The following is a 21,333-nucleotide window of genomic DNA, read 5'->3' as shown; positions in this document are numbered from 1 at the left end:
ATAGATGAGTTTAACGCCTCCTGGCAAAAATGGCAATCCATACTCTCAGACTAATATCAATAAACCCTGTCTCAAAACTAGTTTTGCTACCTACTCTATCTATAACCCACTTTCTTTTATAACATCATCTCTTTCTCTTTCTTTCTCTTGCATTCTCTCTCTTTCTCTCTCTTTCCCCTCTCTCTCTCTCTCTCTCTAAAAATGAATGCTGCAATGAAATATTGTGTTCATCTCGTATGTTTGTACTGTAAAGCATTGTGGAATTCAAATAAAAAAAAAAAAAAAAAAAAAAACAAGTGATTAGTGTTGATAACCACTTGTCTGTGTTATAACCAGTGGTCAATGATGACAACAAGTGGCCACTGTGATAACCAATCATCACTGTGCAGTGTAATAACCCATGGTCAGTGTTGATAACCAGCAACCAGATATAGTGTTATAACCTATGGTCCAAGTGATAACCATTAAATACCTGTTGTGTGTTGTTTGGTGTGTAGGGCAGCATGGTTGACACATGGAACATGATTTCACTGTTGTTAAAGGTGGTGTAAACTGATTGTTGTCCTGTGGAATCGGCTGAAACATAAGATATATTTATTTATGAAAGTTTCCCAAATCAAGGGGTATCGAAACATGCCTAGTTACCAAATATGCACATCACATATATTTGTATGTCTTACTTTTATTATCAAGCTGAGCTCTGTACTTTTCGAAACCTTTTAGTCTGACTTTCTGTCCTATACAGCTTAAAAACTCCTCAAAGGCAGGCCCAGAGTGCTCTGTAAATCAAATGTATAGTGAATATCAGAGGACATATAAAGGGAACATCATTCAATTATCTTAAAATCAATAGAAACAAGCTAATTCAGAGAATTCGTGTCCCCCGCTTAGGGAAAAAGTCGGCTCCCCCTGACTGAATTTGTAGAATTATTAAATGTATACATGTATACTGAAGGAAATAAAATACATGTATGTCAATATGCATATAAAGATTTGATTGCTTATTCTTTATTATGTGTATAGAAGATTTTTTCATATGGAATATTTATCACACTGTAATGATGATTTTATAACCTCATAAATTTTTCATTTCACATGCTGAATACTATCATTTAGTAAAAAAAGTATTTAAACTAGAAACGATCTCGTTGCGAGCAACGAGAGGTCTTCCGTCCGTTTCAGGAAAAGAACCTAAAATCGAGCTGAAAAAGTGATAAAAAAATTTGGTCACAAAGGGGATTTAACCCAGGTGGCCAGTGTGAAAATCCGACACGCTTTTTTCCTCTTTATTCCCAACACGCTTAAATTATGCGTTTGAGTCCACTGCTCTAAATGTACTTGAACATACTTCTTCAACAATACACCTGTCTAAGAATCACGAAAGGCGCGCCACAATTTATAATTTCGCGCCAAACGCCACAAGTTAATCTGCGCGCCTTTTCTTTTGAATGTTTCATTAAATAGGTGTGATAGCTTCAATAGAATAAAGAAACAGGAACGTTCTTTAAGCCTAAATTTCGAGGTTTAGAAAATATATTTAACAGATTGTACATATTCTTTATCTTATATAGGTAAGTAACACAAAAGAAGTGAAATGGTAATCATTTCTAACCTTTTTTTAAATAACCCGTTTATCCCCAAAGTGAACTTACCCGATTCTTTACACCTTCATGAAAAGGTAGAAATGGTTCGATGAAAGACATGTCTCGCCATTCGACGGTCAAGGAATCAGATTTCATTAATGTTCAATGTTCAACTTTAAATATCTTTGAGAAAAGATTGTTAATATAAACTCCATTAGACGATCTTATTTAAAAAAGTTTTCTTATTTCTGTCTTTTGTATTAGTTTTATATGACTCAAGTGTGCATGGGAAACACAGTGGTTACGTTTGTGAAAAACTAATAAATTTTGAATACTGCTCTAAATATAGTTATGTATACAGTACACCTGCAACAGTACACCTGTCTAAGAATCATAAAAGGCGGGTCACTATTCATAATCTGGCGAAAAACACCTAGAGTAAATATTCGTGCCTATTCTTTGGACTGATCTATCAAAAAGGTGTGATAGCTTCAATGAAATTAAATTGTAAATTAAACAACTTCTTATCGCCTTTATTTTATTTCAACGCTAAGAAAGTAAACTTTTAACACATTGCACACACGTATCTAGCCCAATTACACTAAAGCAGTAAAACGGAAATTAAGTTTTAAGATTGTCACTGAATTGCAGCGTACTAATAGGTGAAAGTCCATGTAGTTTTTTTACTTTTCATGTATCATTTAGTCAAACGCTTAGCTAACTCCATAAACCCCTACTCGCGAAATGGCGGAGTTGACAGAGGCAGACGCCATCTTGGACCCGCTTCAGATTTTCAAATATTAATATCTTGAGTTCGGATTAACCAATATTCAAAAAACTTATATAGTAATCATCAATAGAAGGGTTTCTATTAATATTCCAAAAATAAATAAAAAATATTGAAAAACAAAAAAGTTAGAAAATACGATTTTTTTAATTCGCTTCTCCTTACGACAAGAAGTATTGACGACGAACGAAAGGTCGCGTCCTGGATGGTATATATCACGATCTATAATCCCTGAAAGTTTCATGTTGATATCTTTTACCGTTTTTGAGTTTAATCGCGGACAAAATGTCATTTTAATTTCAGGAAATTGTCCGTAACTTGGCACCGGAAGTGAGTTTCCAAATTTTCTCTCGGATATAATAAATTCATGTTACAACACATCTGTCCTGAAAATTTCACGTAATTCCATCCAGTAGTATTCGAGAAATCGCCTGCACAAAATTAGAAAGTCAAAAAAATAAGAAAAATAATAATAATAAGAAACAATAGAATCACTATAAGGTCTTCCGTGAAGACGGAAGACCTTAAAAAAAGAAAAGAAAAAAAAGAACGAGGCAACCGAGACTCGATCCCTGGCCCTCTCACATTTGAAGCGAGAGACATAACCACTAGACCATGGAGTCGCTTTACTTGGAGTGAGGTATATGCAGAACTGAAGTCACATACATGTATATAATTCATGTTTTCATGTTCGGTATTCTCAAAATTTTACACAATCCATGGTGTTTGATTTATTTAGCCTTTATTAAACAGTTCTAATAGATGTAGTAAGAACATAAAGTCCGCCGAGAACCTGTTTTATACGCAATAACTCTCCTCATGCTCCTGCGCTAAAAATAGCGACATGTAATACTATAAATACTAATAAAACAAACGGGGCGGGGCACTTTGAGAGGGGCGAGAGACGTCCTAGGGAGTTTTGGTATAAAATTACATTGCATAAGCTCAAAATCTTCCTGAAATATCGCCCGGAAATGATAGTGTTACACACAGACAGAATGTATAAATTTACGACCTTGAATTATTAAATGTATACATGTATACTGAAGGAAATAAAATACATGTATGAACTTTGACCTTTTGACCTCAAAATCAATAGGGGTCTTCTTTAGGCCACAGGGAGTTGTTATGTACAATTTCATTGCAATAGCTCAAATGGTTCTAGAGATATCGTGTGGAAACGAAAGTGTTTTAACAGACAGAATTTGCTTATTTATGACCTTGACCTTTGACCTTTTGACCTCAAAATCAATAGGGGTCTTCTTTAGTCCATAGGGAGTTGCTATGCTAAATTTCATTGCAAAAGCTCAAAGGGTTCTTGAGATATCGTGTGGAAACGAAAGCGTTACAGACAGACAGACAGAAAGACGGACGGACGGACGGACGGACAAACCCAAATTAATATCCCCCACTTTTCAAGCGGGGGACAATTAGAATGCAAATTTCTTACTTTAAATCTACAATGTATATGATTTAAAACTTGATTTTCTTTGAAAAGTGAAAGTAAATAATATGAAAAAAATTTCCCCGCATTTTTGTTATGTAACGACTTCAGCTTCAATTAAATCATAGCATATTAAAGATTCTCAGAAGGGAGCTAATTCTACCAATCCTGGCAGAAAGCAGACTCTTCTTACAACTGCTGTGCTGTCAATGACTATACAATTACCTCAATTAACTGATAAAAACCCTCAAAAAGATCTTTAGGATAAAAAGCTTATTAAATACAAGGGCAGGGATTGGATAGGAATTTCACAGTCTTCCCATGATTCATTTATCATCAGAGGAATTTGATTGTAAGACATTCAAAAACAAAGAATAACTGAATCATTCTAAAAATGTAGCAAATTTAGAAGTGATGTGATTATGTAATATTATCTTGAAAGATAACTGTTTCTTACAGGATGCTTTATGCAAGAATTTTTCATGAAGAATACATAATCAACATCATCAGTTGGAATTCAGCCAGCTAAAGCACAGAGAAACTTCTGGTAGAAAGAAAATATCTTTTCAGAACTAGGAATTTTATAGAATCTGTCTTGAAAAGCACAGGAATCTGACCCTCTAGTCACGCCTGAATCAATTAATGATATTTTTTCTCTTTCTACCAAGAACTGAACCTGGTGATTGAAAAGGAAATTATGGGAAAATATCAAGTAGTGTGCATCTTTCAGTCTTATCTAAAACTTGATATTTAGTAACAAATCTCATTTATTCTGTTCTGATTGGGGTGTTCAAGAATTCACAACCACTGAGTATCCCTCAACTTCCCAGCTCTTATCACCTGTATTTTTGAGATTTTCAGTTTTTAGGCACATAATAGACCATGAAAAGCAGATCTTTTTTTTTTGTTAGAAAACAATATTTGAAAAAATAAGTTACAAAAAATGCAATGTGTATCAATTTCCTCTCTAATGAAACAATTTGGTTTGCTGATACATGCTTTATACCACAATTCACAGATGACATATAAAAATCTTTGTCAATGATATGAATTGATGTGCACTAATTGTAACGAACCAAGTCAACTTCTAGTCAAAGCTTATTTGAGAAAAAAACTCAATAATAACATTCAAAATAAATTTGCTGAAGGGTCTGGACATAAACATTGTTTTCAAAATGAGAGCACTTTAAATCAATTAGTTTGATCCTGTATTTTAGCTTTTTATCTGCTAACATATCAGGGTGTAATCATTACTGATTATTTGTAGAATTCCCCCTGGCAATAAGGACAGCCCACAACTTGACAAACGATGGTGATTTTATGCTTCATTGAGTAGGCATCATGAACAGTATTATATTACACTGCCTTGCCAATGAAAATTGAGTAAAATTCAATTTCAGAGAAATTCAAACTAAACACAGTCTGTCATATGATATTAATTCAAGCCACTTCCAAATTACAGGGTTTATGGCACAAAAGTTTATACAGTACAAAAATAATGTTTATGAGTCAAATTTTCATTCTTTTTCTCCTAACACCTGCTCCTGTGCCAGTATTCAGTTAGAAAGCTGCAGTCTATTGTTTGCCAGATGGCGGGGCCAAAGACAAAGGAAGGGGAAAACACAGAAATCTCCAGAGGTCAGCGGTCTCAATCACTCAATCTAATTAAGAACTGAGGCCCACATCAACAATCTAATAATGGGCAAGAAATGTGTCAAGTTATATGTACAGTACATCCCAGAACTGCTGGGACTTCCTGGAGATATGGATAATTTGCTTTATTCTGCAATATGGCCAGGAGAATGGTTGTGCGCTTAACATTTAGTAAATTACAATGGGTGCGTTCACAGTTCTGCCATTGGTAGACAAAAGTTGCCGTTGGTAAAATTAATTACCATTGGTATGCCACTGGTACCAATGTTTTTTGCCAATGGTATATTTTTCTGCAGACACTCTAGAGTGTGGTTAATGTTGGTAAATGACGTCACAGCTAGTTATCGACATGGCAACAAGCTAGAGAGACATGGATCCTGGATTCACAATGATATAAACCATTTTTCCTCTAAGCCTTTTTAACAAATCATGCCAAAATCACATAAAAATCATATCAAACACTTTAATTCATGATTTTGAAGTATGATTTAGACATGATCCATTAAATGGATTATATAAAACTCATAGATATGGCAACTAAAGAAGTATGATCCTGATGTGGTTTTTTTCTCGGCTATGAGTCTGCTATGATTTTCTTGCGATTTTGGCATGTGCCAATAACTTAGAAGACAAAGAAATCTGTAATTCAGTATTACCAACATTTCCATTGGACTCCTATTGGTAACATTGGTAAAATCGGTACATTTGTATGCCAATATCCGTTCAGGGTTTATTGGTACAGTTGGTACCATTGTCAAATTATTGCACCAATGGTATATTGAAAGTTGGTACTAATGGTAGAACTGTGAACGCACCCAATATATCATATGAAGATCTGAAATCAGTAATATAGACATTCATCTTGTGTACCAAGTCTTCATGAAACTGGACCAGAACTATTGGAGTAAATTTTTTTATTGAATTTCACAGAAATTTTTATTTTTAGTAAAAATTGCAAAAATAATTGCCAAAATCAAAAACCAAAAAACATAAAATTGAGAATCTTAGAAAAATCTTCTTGTGCACCCAGACTAGTTGAATTTGGATTGAAACTGTAGGATGAGTAGCATATTAAAACATTTGTTTCTGGACAGCTAGACAGATGGAAGAATAAGCAGTTGAGTTCTGAACAGTAAAGGTTAAGATTGACAAAGTGTACATTACCATTATTATACATATCTTCTTCTGATGACTGCCCGGCCTTACAGTACATGATTCCTACTTTGTAGGTCTGATTCACCTGAAATCAATCAGTTTGCTACTGTTACAAATCAGTTTACAGATTAACACATGTAGTAACAAACAAGAGCCATTTAATTGAAATAAATATCAGCAATAATAATATAATACCCATTTACTTCACTCTTATGGAACTTTATGTATTTCACTCAACATTTTTCCTTTAATATATCGCTCAATGCTTGTACATATTGTTTGAGAACTGTGAATATTTGTACACTGTACAGTGTATGTCTAACTTTCCTTTGGCCGTTTGATACATACCCCCTGTTGGTCAACTTTAAGGAGTTGGTCCAGGGATTTTTGACTGGAAGAGGCCAACTTAAGACATGAAGTCTGGAGATCGGGACATATGTAATCAATGACATCTTTGACGGTGGTTGTTTTCGATCCCCCCAGTCGGCTAGCTGAGGTTGGGATAGCCTCCTCCAAAATAACACCTCGTAGTGTGGTAAGCTGCAAAACATACATCAAAAATTACTCAGGACTTTTCAATTCTTATTTACCAATTGCAATACGATTACCGGTGTATGTTATAGATACAATCATTGGTCCCATTTATCATTTGAATAATCTTCTTCTTACTTCACTAGTTCGGACAACGACTCTGAACTGGTTGGAGCCATAATCTGCCCGTCCAAGGTTGTTTTCTCTATCATCTACTTTCTCTTTCCTAATACTGATGGCAACGGGACCCACGTTATCATCAATACCAAAGTAGTTCTGGTGGTCTATAAAAACAAGAAAAAAAAAACACTGTCAGCTTATCAAATGAAAATTACATAATAAAGGACATAATCAAATTTCAAAAAAGAGGGTGAAAGATAATCAGATGAAAGTTAGTATTACTCCTATGTTCTTAAACAGCAGGACCTGAAAATGCACATTCTAAGGCTTCCAAGTCTTATAATAGTGCATTATGTAATATATCAAAGTGATTTTAAAGTACATACTTAGACTTTGTACAGTATTTAAATCAAACTTTAAGGTAATTTCTTTTTGGCACATTTTATTTGTTCTACCAAATCTTAGAAAATGTGGTTTGCCGTCATTGTCCAAATATATGGGTACATTCATGAATAAACATGACACAAGCATTAACACAATACCCATTACAAGACATTCATAGCTCAGTTGGGGACACTTGAGAGCTCTCAATGAATGGCACCCCCAACCCAGGGATAGTCTAGGGTCAGAGATTAGGATTAATGTGATAATGTGCTGTAACTTCATTCTATGATTGTGGTCGACTTTTACCTCTATCCTCTACAAATCAGCTAAAAGCACTGATCAGGGGGTCATTCAATGATAAAAAAAATACATCTTCTTACATTGATTTTAATCCCTTCCTTTTTAAAGGGAATTTTTTAGTCTCCAAGATTTAGAAAATTGTCTGCTTGACACGACATGGAGGTTTAATGCCTTTATGTCATAGGCAGTATTGTATTACTCTACTGGAAACTACTTGTATAGCAATCACCAACCTACCTGTCAATATGATCAAGGTTAATGGTTTTTTCATGAATGAAAAAAAAAAAGTCACATCATCTTCAAAGAGAATTTTACATGTAGAAATCTTAATTGAAATAGCATTCCACAAAATCTATGATGAGAACAAGAGGGTTAATCAAATAAAGAAAACATTGAATTATTATCTCAAAAGTAGACAAGGAACCTTAAATATAGATCTAAGAAAGAAAAAAATAACTAGCTCAATTTTCTTCTGCTAAAATGTTAACCTTAGTTTCAACCTCATAAACTGCATGTTAACCTACCACAGTAGGCCTGACTAAGGGAGTATATCATGTACATAACTTCTATTGGATCTGCTAATAAAATACACTTAACATTCCGCGATGTGTCCAGTGTTTATTGCTTACATTCTGCAGATTGCAGGGTATTGGGTTTTAAATTCTTTTTCAATAGACCTCTGTTCACATATATTTTAACACCCAGAATGAGGGAAAAGGGAGAAAATACATTTATTTGTAGACTTAATGATGGGATGGTTCGGGGTTTACATAGAGGATAAAGATTTTCAGGAAAGCCTAGGGCAAGAGGAAAAATCCAAAGATTTAAGGAATGGGAGGTTATGTGAGAACACCTGGGATAAGGGTATCTTATTTCCTACTAATACCTTAAAGATTCTGAACAGAAGGACCTCACAAAAACTCATGAATTGAACATCAATTTAACTAACCTGAGGATATTACACACTATAATATTGATGGCTCGTAGTACATTGTTTAAATGAATGATCATCTGGGTTGATTCTTTGACAATGTTATTACTTTTGTGGTTAACATGTTTTCCCCTATTTTTGATTGATCACAACAAGAGATACACATGTTCATGCCCTCCAGATCAAATGATAAGGGCATGAGGGCGCAGTTTTTGTGTTTCAATTATTTCAGCTGATTGACTTATTAAATTACCTTTTATCTAAAAAAAAAAACAATTATATAACAGATATTTTTAGTGTATACAATATACAGTATAGTCACAGTTTTGGAAAACAGTTCAGTCATTACTGGTCTCGTCCAGCTCCCAGTTTATTTCTTTCTCTCAGTCCATTGTACTGAATCTCAGATAAATGACATTTTTTCATTTAAAGAGAAAGACACATAAAAAGGCCTGAATAATCCCCTCTGTGAATCGAGTAGCAGATGTCACATTCCTGACATACTTTGTACCTGGCTATTGATTTACATGGAGAAACCACTACTGCACTTGTAAAAGTGCTGCAAACAAGTCTCATTTCAATGAATATTTCTATTAACAAGGCAAACTGTCATAAAGAACCAAATCTCTAAAATATAAAACTAACTTGAAATATATAAATGATTTATATGAATGACCTTGACCTTTAGATGCACTGCAGTGAGACTGTTACTAATTTTATATCAGCAGGTGCCCTGACAGCTTGTTGGCCCCTCCCCGATCAACTCCTCCTAAGATCCTTATAAACAGGTGATACTACTACAGAGGCAGTGTTTACTTAAAAAACACAGAGCTCAGTCTGAGCCGGGGATTCCATAACAACTGTTTGTATACCTTAGTCATCCAAATTACTCAAGACCTACAGCAGAGGGCAAAATGTTTCAAAATATATCTGTTTGGGTTGCAATTCCTTGCCACTAATTTGCTGAGAGATGTTTCTTCCAACACCACTTAAATCTTACATGTAAAAGTAATGGTATATATGCATTATTGTGTAAATATTTAGTGAATGCTATCTCCATGTCTATCAAACCACATGGTATTTAATGACACCAGGGGCTTGTAGCTACCACATTTTATGAATGAAATAAATGCACAGGTGAGAGACATTATATCTACCTAGTTAACTAACTAGTCAAACTGGGCGTGATGTGTGGCTTCCATTACTGAACATAGATGTCTTCTATGGAGACATAAAAAGGCTCCCAATTACTTTGTTCAACACTGCTTTACAGCAATTCCATGACATTTTTATGATGAGCTACACTTTACACATGTCAACTACATGTGTATACATATACAAGGCTACTGAATGTGTGGAATCTGATGGATGCTAATTAGCCTGCATATCTTCACAAAATAGACATCATATAGAATACTTAATAAGAAAATATATCTGAACCTAAATGTCAGTTGTTTAGATGTCTGACAATAGTGTATGATCATGATGATAGTCTTGTTTTTGATACTTACCATATCCATAGAAGAAATGTCGATAGTAGCTGGCCCCATGGTCCACATACTCAATGACGTGGCCCCGGTGTAGCACCACATGAGGGAGGATAAGTCCCGTGGGAGTCGGAAGAGAGTCTAATATAGACAAACCACAACATGCCGGGGATCTTGTGGACGTTACTGCACTAGTCCCTGTAGGGAGAGTATTATTATTGGTTTGGTTTGACGATTTGCCTGTCACATTTCGTCCTAAACTTATAGTTCTTTCCTCTTCACCACCAAGTTCATTTCTGAAAAATGGACATGATAAAACAAGAGCATTTGATTTTCCGTCCCCCTCGTCCGTATCAGTAGATATGTCTGGGGTGTCCCTCTCCCCAGCCATACTACTTCTCACTTGTCCAGACGCTGCAGAAGCACCTGTTGAGGTGTTTTTGGACACATTTGAGTCTGACCTTTTATTAATCACTGCTTGTATGTCAAAGCCCAAGCTCTGACAATCATAGTGAACAAATGACTTTTTCCTTAGTCTCTCCTCTCCTATTTCAGAGTTTATTGAGTCTGTCATTTTTGTACCAATTTCACCTTCTTGCTTCCCTCGGAATTTGTTTAGAATGTTGCCTGTTCTTGAGTCGTTGGTTATGGATTTTGATCTGGTTTTCCGCTCTTTTCCACCTTTTACTTTCATGCTCTTTGAACGAGGACTTCCGTCCACTTCCTCTGCACCTCCCCTTTCTGGTGCGGTGGGACCGTTAGAGAATTTGTCACTCCTAGCACCTATCCTCTCCCGATTACTGTCTATCCTACCCCTCAGGAACTCCTGCATCTGAGCAGGTGCGGGGCTTCTCTGATCCAAGTTTCTATGTCCCAGGTCCTTGACCATCGCAAAAAAACTTGTGTCACCACTTGTACTTAGTACATCCAATGACGAAGTGCTTCCATAGTCTCTCCTCATGGAGCTATTATGAAAATCAGCAGCATCGTCAAAGTCTATGCTGTCCATTTCTAAGTTGCTATTACTTCTACTCAAACCCTGACTATTACTTTTGTAACTAGATTTTGATTCTGGAGACTTGGATTTTTCTTTTGATCGAGATTTTGCAGACTTCCATTTAGAGGAATGAGTTCCATGAAATGTTGCCCTTTGACCCCCTCGGGTAAAACTGTCATTATGTTTTACGGTGTTGTTTGATGTTCCTGAGGAATCTTGAAATGTCACACCTCCTTTGGTTCCCCTGTTTTGGTCTGTGTTGCCATTGTGGGATGTATAAATTCCATTAATATTTTCCACAGAATCATAACCTTCGGTTTTCATTGGTGAGCCCCTTCCCTGATAAGCTGGAACCACACAGTTTTTGTAATAATCAACAGCCCTCTCAGACCGCTTTCTTATAGTTTCCAAAGGAACACGCTCAGAATTGGCCATATTAATATCCAAAACACATCAATCCTGATAAATAAAATATTCACGCATTTCTTTATAATCACACATAAAAATAGTATTCCCTACTAAAAATGAACATTTCACAGTTGCTTCCTTTCCATTGAAGAATCCAACAGAAAAAGAAAAGGCTGTTCATCAAATATTTATCATACCATTAACAAGTCAATTCACCACTCAAATCCATAATATCACAGATAAAAACTATCTGACAGAATCTTCGAAGTACAGTCCATGTGCCTCAAAAATTCCATTAAATTAGAATTCTATATTATTTAAATCCTTCCTTTATCAACTCACTATCTCACAATGAAGCACTGACGTCTGGAATTCTACTTCTCATACTAAGAGTTCATTCCCATTCCAATCTGCTCTTGTTTTGGAGCGTGCAACATGTGTTTTGAGAAAGATTTTTTTTTTACATAGATTAAAATAAACGCCTGTATTCCATCATGGGGGAGCACAACTGACTTCCACTTCCTGGAACTTTCACTCTCCTCCAGCGATACCCTCCCTGACATGTGTACAGCCGGGCCTGTGGTTCCCCTCCGATGATGAGGTCCCTCGTCTCCAGCTGACTCCCATACTGTTCTCCTCTCCTTCTGTCAATCAAACCTCTGGTAGTGGTCAATACTTATCTTCTGATGTTAGAAATAAGATAGCTGACTAAAATCTGAAAATATACCAAAAAAAATATTGAATTCTTTTCCTTAAAATACCATATCTAAGACAGTGCTCATCAGATCTATATTGTTCTGCATCTGAATATGTTAGATTTGATGATCTACCTGAACAACTGAAATGCCAACATCACATGATCTCCAGTGCAGTGGAACACACAATCAATATTTACTTCCATTACACTGAATCAAAAGCACAGGCATTTGTATAATGAAAAAAAAAACATAAAAATCTAGGTAGATACCAGTAAATATACTGGTACTGGATATAGGATCTTCCATGCGTTGTGATCTGATACAATTTGTATCTGTTGCATGGTTTCTGTTCTCCAGCCTTTGGTTAGGGAACAGAAAACACTCAAGTGGATAAAAATCATTACCAGTATATCAAATCACAAACAATGGGGGATTATTTTTATCACATTTTTATGCCTTCGTAATCAAAGATTCTGGGGTACATATATGGAGTTTGCCCTGTCTGTCCATCTGTCTGTCTGCAAAAACTAACTGCCCATAACTTTTGAGTGGGTGGGGATATGGCTTTCATATTTCACAGACCAGAGAGCTACAGTGCCACCCGTTTCAAAAATTTTTCATGTTTATACACGTACATGCAAATTTTTATAACAATCTCAACCAACAATTAAAATCAATTTTATGACAGTTCACTTAGGCAGTATAATTCTATCATATTAGGGATTTATGAGAAGTATTTATGAAATGCTTAAATATTTCCGTTTTTATTTCAAATTTCATATTAATGATTTAATGACTGACTACATTTTACTAGTACATGTACATGTATTTATAGATATATCTACCTAATATGTAATGATGCAAACTCTAGTTGTTTTCTTTTTATTTTGTCATACAATATGGATAAGACTAATTTAAAAGTGATATTTTCAGGACATTTAGCATTTACATTTTTTTTCCTTAAAAAATAGATTCAAGGTATTTTGTACAATAATCAAAACAAACATTAATTATAATACTGTATTTTTTTGCAAATATGAAATTTGACCCCCATGAAAATATGTATCATTTACAATATTGTATAATTCTTCTTGTAAGAGCCCCCAAATACGATTGCATTTTGTGTATCGTTCCAAGCAAACTCAACAGAGTGAAGATGTGCATTTCATACACATGCATTCCTGTTATGATATAATAAATGCTCAATTCACAAAGTTTACCAGGAATGGTGAAAAAATAGCTCCAAATGATAAAAAGTTAGAGTAGCCAGGCCTGTAGGAAGCAATTTCAGTTTGGAAAGGGGGGGTTGGGGGTTGGGGGGGTTGCCATGCATTTTTCTTTGGGAGATTAATATTAACTACCAAAAATTCCTTGACAAGCAAAAAAAAACTAGAACTGTCCAATCGGGACAAAATACCCCCCGCTGGGTTTTTCAGAAGTAAGTTTTTGTATAATAAAGATATGTATCAAACACGAATTATAAAATTTTTCTTCCAGTGACCTTGAACTTCCCCAAATGACCTTGGGTCAAGGTCATGACACACCCTTGGGTCATGGGCAATCTTTGAGTGAAATAAGAACCTACCAAGTTTATCAATAAGAAAGATATAGACCGGACACGAATTATGAAATTTTTCTTCCAGTAACCTTGAACTTCCACAAATGACCTTGGGTCAAGGTCATGACACACCCTTGGGTCATGGGCAATCTTTGTGTGAAATGAGAACCTACCAAGCTTATCCATAAAAGATATGTGTCAAACATGAATTTTGAAATTTTTCTCCCAGTGACCTTGAACTTCCCCAAATGACCTTGGGTCAAGGTCATGACACACCCTTGGGTCATGGGCAATCTTTGTGTGAAATGAGAACCTACCAAGTTTATCCATAAGAAAGATATGGACCGGACACGAATTATGAAATTTTTCTTCCAGTGACCTTGAACTTCCCCAAATGACCTTGGGTCAAGGTCATGACACACCCTTAGGTTATGAGCAATCTTAATGTGGAGTAGTAGATTCTAATGTCTCTCTGTAAGAAAGATATGGACCGGATACGATTGCACAGACAGAACGACAGACGGAAATGATTCCTATATACCCCCCCAAACTTCGTTTGCGGGGGGTATAAAAAAACATCAGATATTTTCAGTGAGGAAGTAACCCCCCCCCCCACACACACACACCCAATGCCCCATTGGTTCCTATAGCCTTAAGTAATTGTATAAATATAGTACCCTTTAAGCGGAAATTTTAGCGCGAGACAAATTTAACGATTTATCCTTAAAAATTTGTATTTTATTTTAAGCAAGATGTAGTTTTAGTGATTTAAAAATGCTCTCTAAAGAAGCTACAAAAAATAGAACACAATTACTTTTTAGTGATATTCAAATTTTATTTAGTGATCATAGCACCCTAGATAATAATGCAAAATTAAATCCTAACAAAAATTCTGCTTATATGGTATAAAGAACATTGGTACTGTGTAAATAATCACATACCTAAATATATCCCTGAAAATCACAGGCTGTCGCACAAATCATGACAATCAAATACACTGCGCGCAATATGAATAATTCATTTCCAGTTGGAACGTTAAATAAATTTATTTAATGTGATTTTACACCACTCGTAAGAATGTCCTGGGAGATGACCATAGATCCTGATACACATCAGCGATCAGTCAACTTCACATTCTGTCATTACAGGGCCACAATGGGGGGTCAATCAGGACAATCCACTACAAATCGTTTCAATTGACATGACAATGATTTTTTTTAACTTTGTATAGAAACCATGAAAATTTAATATCATACTTATGACATTGCATATTTATAACTAGACACAAGAGCTTCACAAGTAACATGACAGGAAATGGACAGTACCTAGAAAGTTAGAGGCCTGGGTGAATCTACTTAAGACAGCAAATTAAACTTAATAATACATGTGAACCAAAGTGGACAGATTATCACCTCTTCCCTTGTCCTTAGAAAGCACCATAAACCCCCAATAAAACCAACACATCAGCTTCAACACCAAGAGGTATTAACACATCTACATTATACCACCCCTAGCCCTCACACAAAACTTGATGAAAAGAAAACCTACATGGCTTTTCAGCATTGTGCTTTAACACAGTGGGTCTATTCTTTCCCTGCTTGATTATATTGATATTGACACATCAGTGATAAGGATCAAACAATTTCTGTAGGAATGTGGATCAGACTCACCCTATACAAGCTGATAACAATGCCTGTTCCCAAACAATGACCCCAGTCAATGTTAGAGTGAAAACCCTTTGAAGGGCTCTATAAAATCACTCAATAGGATTTAATTGCCTCTCCATTTATATACTACATTACATGTATAAATGAAAAGGGAGTTATATAGTTTTCAAAATGTATATCTTGTTCATAAAATGATACACAGTTCTTTGCTCATGCAGCTGCTGAAGAAAGCGACAGATAAGATTTTATTGTAAACATGGTAAATGTGACCCCCCAAAGAAAGTATATACAAATTATTAAACTAGGTAAAAACTTGTTATACTGATCAAGCCTATCAGTGCCATATATGTCTAATGACTAAATTAGCAAAGCTTATTAAGACCTAGACACAGAATGCGTTTACTTGGATTGTTTTGACAGTCTGTAATTAATTCATGTCGTGGTTCTTGTCTTGACTTCAGTAAATGGACACTGTGACCCAGGCATTTAGTCCACACACAACTGTTGAATATTTATACACACAGAAATGATAAAAATCTATGAAATCCCCAACTGTCAACCCTAAAACAAACAAATTGGCTAATATCGCCAGTGAGTGTTTTGATCAGGAAAGCTCTGATTGACCCCCTGATGAATTTACGATCACCCAGACTAGTAATGATGGGGGCCCTTAGGGTTAAGAAATTGATCAGGTCATGTCATAATATTGCTATCTTACATTAGACATCTCCATACTCACACCAGAATTGTCTGTTGGTTACATATAAATACTTCACACCCCTAGTCTGTGTTACACACTCAGAAGGGAAAACAAACAAATGTATATATCAGATCTCATCACAATGTACAGAAACATTAGATCAGGCTAAATATAAATATATGAAATCTAAATCTTCCATTACAAAGCATACACCTTACTAACCTTAGTAAGCTAGCTTTCTTTTAGGCTCCTTTGTAGAACAGCTCTGTACAAACTTCTTTTGACATTCAGCTATCCTGTAAAAGATATAATGACAGTTGTATACACAGATTTAGAACATTAATTCGGTTTGAATTGAGATTGAACATGTGGCCTCACTATCACTACATGCTGAGAGAGAGGGGAGCTCAGCTGTCTCTTTCCTCCCTCTAATCACAACATGAAGCATCAAAGATAAATCTCACCCCATGACAAATACAAAAATCCACTTTATAAATCCCTACCATGAACACAGTAAAGTTGCTAATGCTAAAAAGAAATTTTTCACATCCTTTTAAATGCAGGGTTAATGTATTGTTAATGCACTGTTAGTGTATGCAAAGAAAGCTATAGCATTCCAACATCTGTCACCTAACCTTAAACACAGTGAACTGCAAGGGTCAAGATATCTTTAGCCAGAGATTGAATCAATTTAAATCAATGATTACTTCACCTTCTGTTTTTATACTTACCAACTAAATTTTCAAAAGAATAAAAATCCTATTATAGGATAAGAAATCTGTTCAGAATAAAAACAAACACAGGGGTTTAAGATTAGGAAGTTTTCTTCCCGTCCTGCTTTGGTAACTTAGTCATACATGCTCCTGTGCAGGCCGAGAGCTCCTTACAGCCCGAGGCCAGATCGAGGTTTGATTATGGATCAGCTATCGGAGGCCTGTCCATGAAGGTGGTAATCTTACATCAGCACAGCCTTACACACATTGATCAAAATGTATCATGTCCATATCCCCAGTAATTACACAATTAACATTATCAGACGCCTAGACCACTGCTCCTTATTATCTATATAATCTCCCGTCTAATCACACTGATATTCTTGGAATGCTGTATTATTTTCTCAATCACACTCATATTTTACTGCAATACACACATTATTCAGTATAACTATAGTAACCACTGGACAACACAAAATTGGATAAAATAACGAAACTTTTCCTATCAGTAATTAAACAGTCCTTCAACTAATCAAGGAGAAAAGGTAAACATAGCACTGATGAAACACACATTCCAGACCGTAACAATTCTTATGCAAATGAGACCTAAATCACTCAGGCAAAACACTGTAATGTTTTCTTTTTTTTAGGATATCATCCTGGGATTTTTCTTTCACATTGTGTACAAATGGAACACACAATCCCCTACCTTGCAAAGAGTTTGTTTGCACAGAGAACATAGAGGATTTTACTAGATAATTTCTTGATTAAATACCACCTGAATATATTTAAATATCTTCATTTAGGACACTTCTGTTTTCCCTTTAACAAAATGTTACCTGTTGAGACAGAAATAGAGTCTGATGTTACTGATAATAAACAATCCCATGGTAAGAGTTCACCTATATACAATATATCTGTTTTATGATTTGATATATATATCAAATATAAATTATGTTGTTTTTGTACAGTACACTAACATTACCAGTATAATACCAATGTTCACAATTTCAGGTTATAAAGTGAATTGGACAGTGTTAGACTGTTAGTGTAAGCGGCGATTGTGTCTGTGTGATGAAACAAACAAGTTGAAATAACACCTCAAGAAACAATGTAAATAATGATTGTGACAGGGGAACAACTGCACTAGTATCTCAAGGTTTTACATGTTGTTTGATACAACAAAAAAATTGCAAAGAGATGTTAACACAACTATACATGTACTTCTTAGTGGAATAACTGTATGAACATAGTGTTATAAAAATATTAACTAAGAAGAAGCTTGAAAATAACTTAAAACTATTGCGATTTTACATTTACTTATACAACCAGAAGTCTCTGTCGAGACTGTAGCTCTACTGGTTTGTACTATTACAAAGGATGAGAAAAGAAGCCATTGCCATCAGACCACAACTGTAGAAGGAGTAGCTTTTTAAAGGAATTTCACAGACATTCATATTTTTAATGACAACATTATGGCAACACTGTTCATCAAAATCAAAAACCGATGCACTATTTTATATATCTTAGTGTAGTCTACTTGTGTGCCAAGTTATACTGAAATCAGACCAAAACTGTAAGAGGAATTGCATTTTAAAGGAATTTCACAGAAAATTATTTTTTAGTAACCATGGAAACACCGTTCATCGAAATCAAAATCTGATGCACTATTCTATGTATCTTAATGCAGACCACTTGTGTGCCAAGTCATATATTGAAATCAGACCAAAATTGTATGAGGAGTAGCGTTTTAAAGGAATTTCAAAGAAAATTCTTTTTTTAGTAGCCATGGAAACACTGTTCATCGAAATAAAAAACGATGCACTATTTTATGTATCTTTGTGTAGTCTACTTGTGTGCCAAATAATATTGAAATCAGATCAAAATTGTAGGAGGAGTAGCGTTTTAAAGGAATTTCAAATAAAATTCTATTTTTAGTAACCATGGCAACACCATTCATCGAAATCAAAATCCGATGCACTATTCTATGCATCTTTGTGTAGTCTACTTGTGTGCTAGGTTATATTGAAATCAGATCAAAATTGTAAGAGGAGTAGTGTTTTAAAGGAATTTCACAGAAAATTCTATTTTTAGTAACCATGGCTACACCGTTCAACGAAATCAAAAACCAATGCAATATTTTATGTATCTTAGTGTAGTCTACTTGTATGCCAAGTTATATTGAAATCAGATCAAAACTGTAGGAGGAGTAGCATTTTAAAGGAATTTCACAGAAAATTCTATTTTTAGTAACCATGGCAACACCGTTCATCGAAATCAAAAAACGATGCACTATTTTATGTATCTTAGTGTAGTCTACTTGTATGCCAAGTTATATTGAAATCAGATCATAACTGTAGGAGGAGTAGCATTTTAAAGGAATATCACAGAAAATTTTATTTTTAGTAACCATGGCAACACCGTTCATCGAAATCAAAATCCGATGCACTATTTTATGTATCTTTGTGTAGTGTACTTGTGTGCCAAGTTATATTAAAATTAGACCAAAACTGTAGGAGGAGTAGCGTTTTGAAAAATTGTTTACAGACAGACGGACAGACAGACAGACAGAAGGACGGACGACGGACACCTTACTATCGCATAAGCTCTTCTGGTCTCTGACCAGTAGAGCTAAAAATGCTATCCCGTGATTCCCTGCATTTTGTCACGAGTAAACTAAATTCAGAAGTCAATGAGTGTTTTATTCAGTAATCACATATTTCATGTTTTTCATACTTTAGTTCTACAAAATAACAAGTTATATCCTGTCTCCAGAAAACATTATTTTTTTTTTCAAATATTGTAAAAAAAATGGGTTTCTTTTAAAATGTGAATGTCCCACAAAAATGAAGATCAAACAGCTATATCCAGTTCAGGGAGGATTGTGGGTATCAATGTTGATAAATTTTATGGGATGAAATCACAAGTCCAAATTTTCACTTTGTCTAGGTGTTTCTTTAATACGTTCCTCACAGTGGTGAGTGCAAGCAGTTCTTTTAAGCATTTGCAAAACTGATATGAAACGATTTTTGACAACTGTATACAAATATAGTATGCATTATGGGTAGAAAATTTGCGAGTATTCTAATACTAACAAATTCTATAGGCAAGTGATACAAAAAAGATTTGTTGAGGTTAACCTATCTCAATCTTTTGCCTCCATAATTTTTGTTGAATAAATTAACTAGATATATATTGCATTGAATATGCATAAGCATTTATATAAATATTTTACTCCTATTTACTTGCTACAAGGACAGTGGCATGTTTATCGTCCCTCAAGATTGTGGCCAGCAACTTTGTCCTGAGGTACAGCGGACAGAAATAGTTGCTGTTGTGGGGGAGGATTAACTTGCTTTTGTCCACATAAAATAGGTGTTTATTATACCAAAGCCAACTTTACTTGTGTTACATCACAATCTGGATAAAGCCAGAAGTGTTCTGAAATGAAAAGCCATGGAAACAGATTGCTGCATGCTGTCGGTGAATAATTTGATGACTACTTCACCAGCACAAAAACTATTAAAGCTAGATCTAAGGCTATTTGGAAAATAAAAAAATTTTTTTTTTATCATGTTGTTATATAGAAAAACTTCACAGACAGAGAGGAATGATAAATATCATTGTTCAACATATACAGACATACTAGGCCTAGTTGTAACTGGGACTTCTGTATTAACGTGCAATTATATAAATAGCAAACTGAAAATAATCTACTATTTGATTTCTTTTGATTTCATCTATTATATACGATCAAATATCAAAAATGAAAATCGAAAATTCATCGATACATTAATTTTTTTCCAAAGCAATCTTGAAGTGTTGACCAGTAAACAGAAGCTAATTCATGAGTGATCTGTCATTCAAGATATTTTTTCAATTAAAAAGTATTTAAACACAAATGCAAAAATTCTCCTGATATTACTTCAAATCTTCATAAGAATGTAATGTTTAAACTTACAAATGAATTGTTACAAACTTTCTTACACCGATATCCACCATCAATGTTTAAGTCACGTGACTCAGGTAAGTTCCGGAAAGCGCTACCTTGCGTGTAAATGATCCGCGGACACATGCCGACGTTGTAAGCGAGATAACTCTGTAGTGATCAATTCAATTTTTTCAATTCTTTTATTCCTTGTATCAACAGATACATCAGATCAACATGTGAATTACATACAATATACATAATTGCCATGTAAACGTATATTACAATG

General features: G+C 34.9%; 1 protein-coding gene across 1 annotated transcript; it reads right to left on the bottom strand.

The window, feature by feature from the left end:
- Positions 1-472: 472 nt before the first annotated feature.
- LOC134279840 (signal-induced proliferation-associated 1-like protein 2) lies at positions 473-15,288 on the bottom strand (the record flags this gene model as incomplete). Its single annotated transcript, XM_062762252.1, has 7 exons — positions 14,978-15,288; positions 10,400-12,495; positions 7,292-7,437; positions 6,971-7,162; positions 6,632-6,707; positions 681-779; positions 473-576 (listed from the first exon to the last, which is right to left on the bottom strand). Coding segments are annotated over exons 2-7 (2,025 nt in total), but the record flags the coding sequence as incomplete, so codon positions are not given.
- Between the last annotated feature and the right edge of the window lie 6,045 nt (positions 15,289-21,333).

This window comes from Saccostrea cucullata, unplaced genomic scaffold, assembly GCF_032062105.1.
Source record: "Saccostrea cucullata isolate Sc308-1 unplaced genomic scaffold, CSIRO_AGI_Scuc_v1 ctg614, whole genome shotgun sequence".
NCBI lineage: Eukaryota > Metazoa > Mollusca > Bivalvia > Ostreida > Ostreidae > Saccostrea > Saccostrea cuccullata.
The sequence above is the reverse complement of the archived record's forward strand: the minus strand, read 5'-3'. Positions and strand labels throughout refer to the sequence as shown.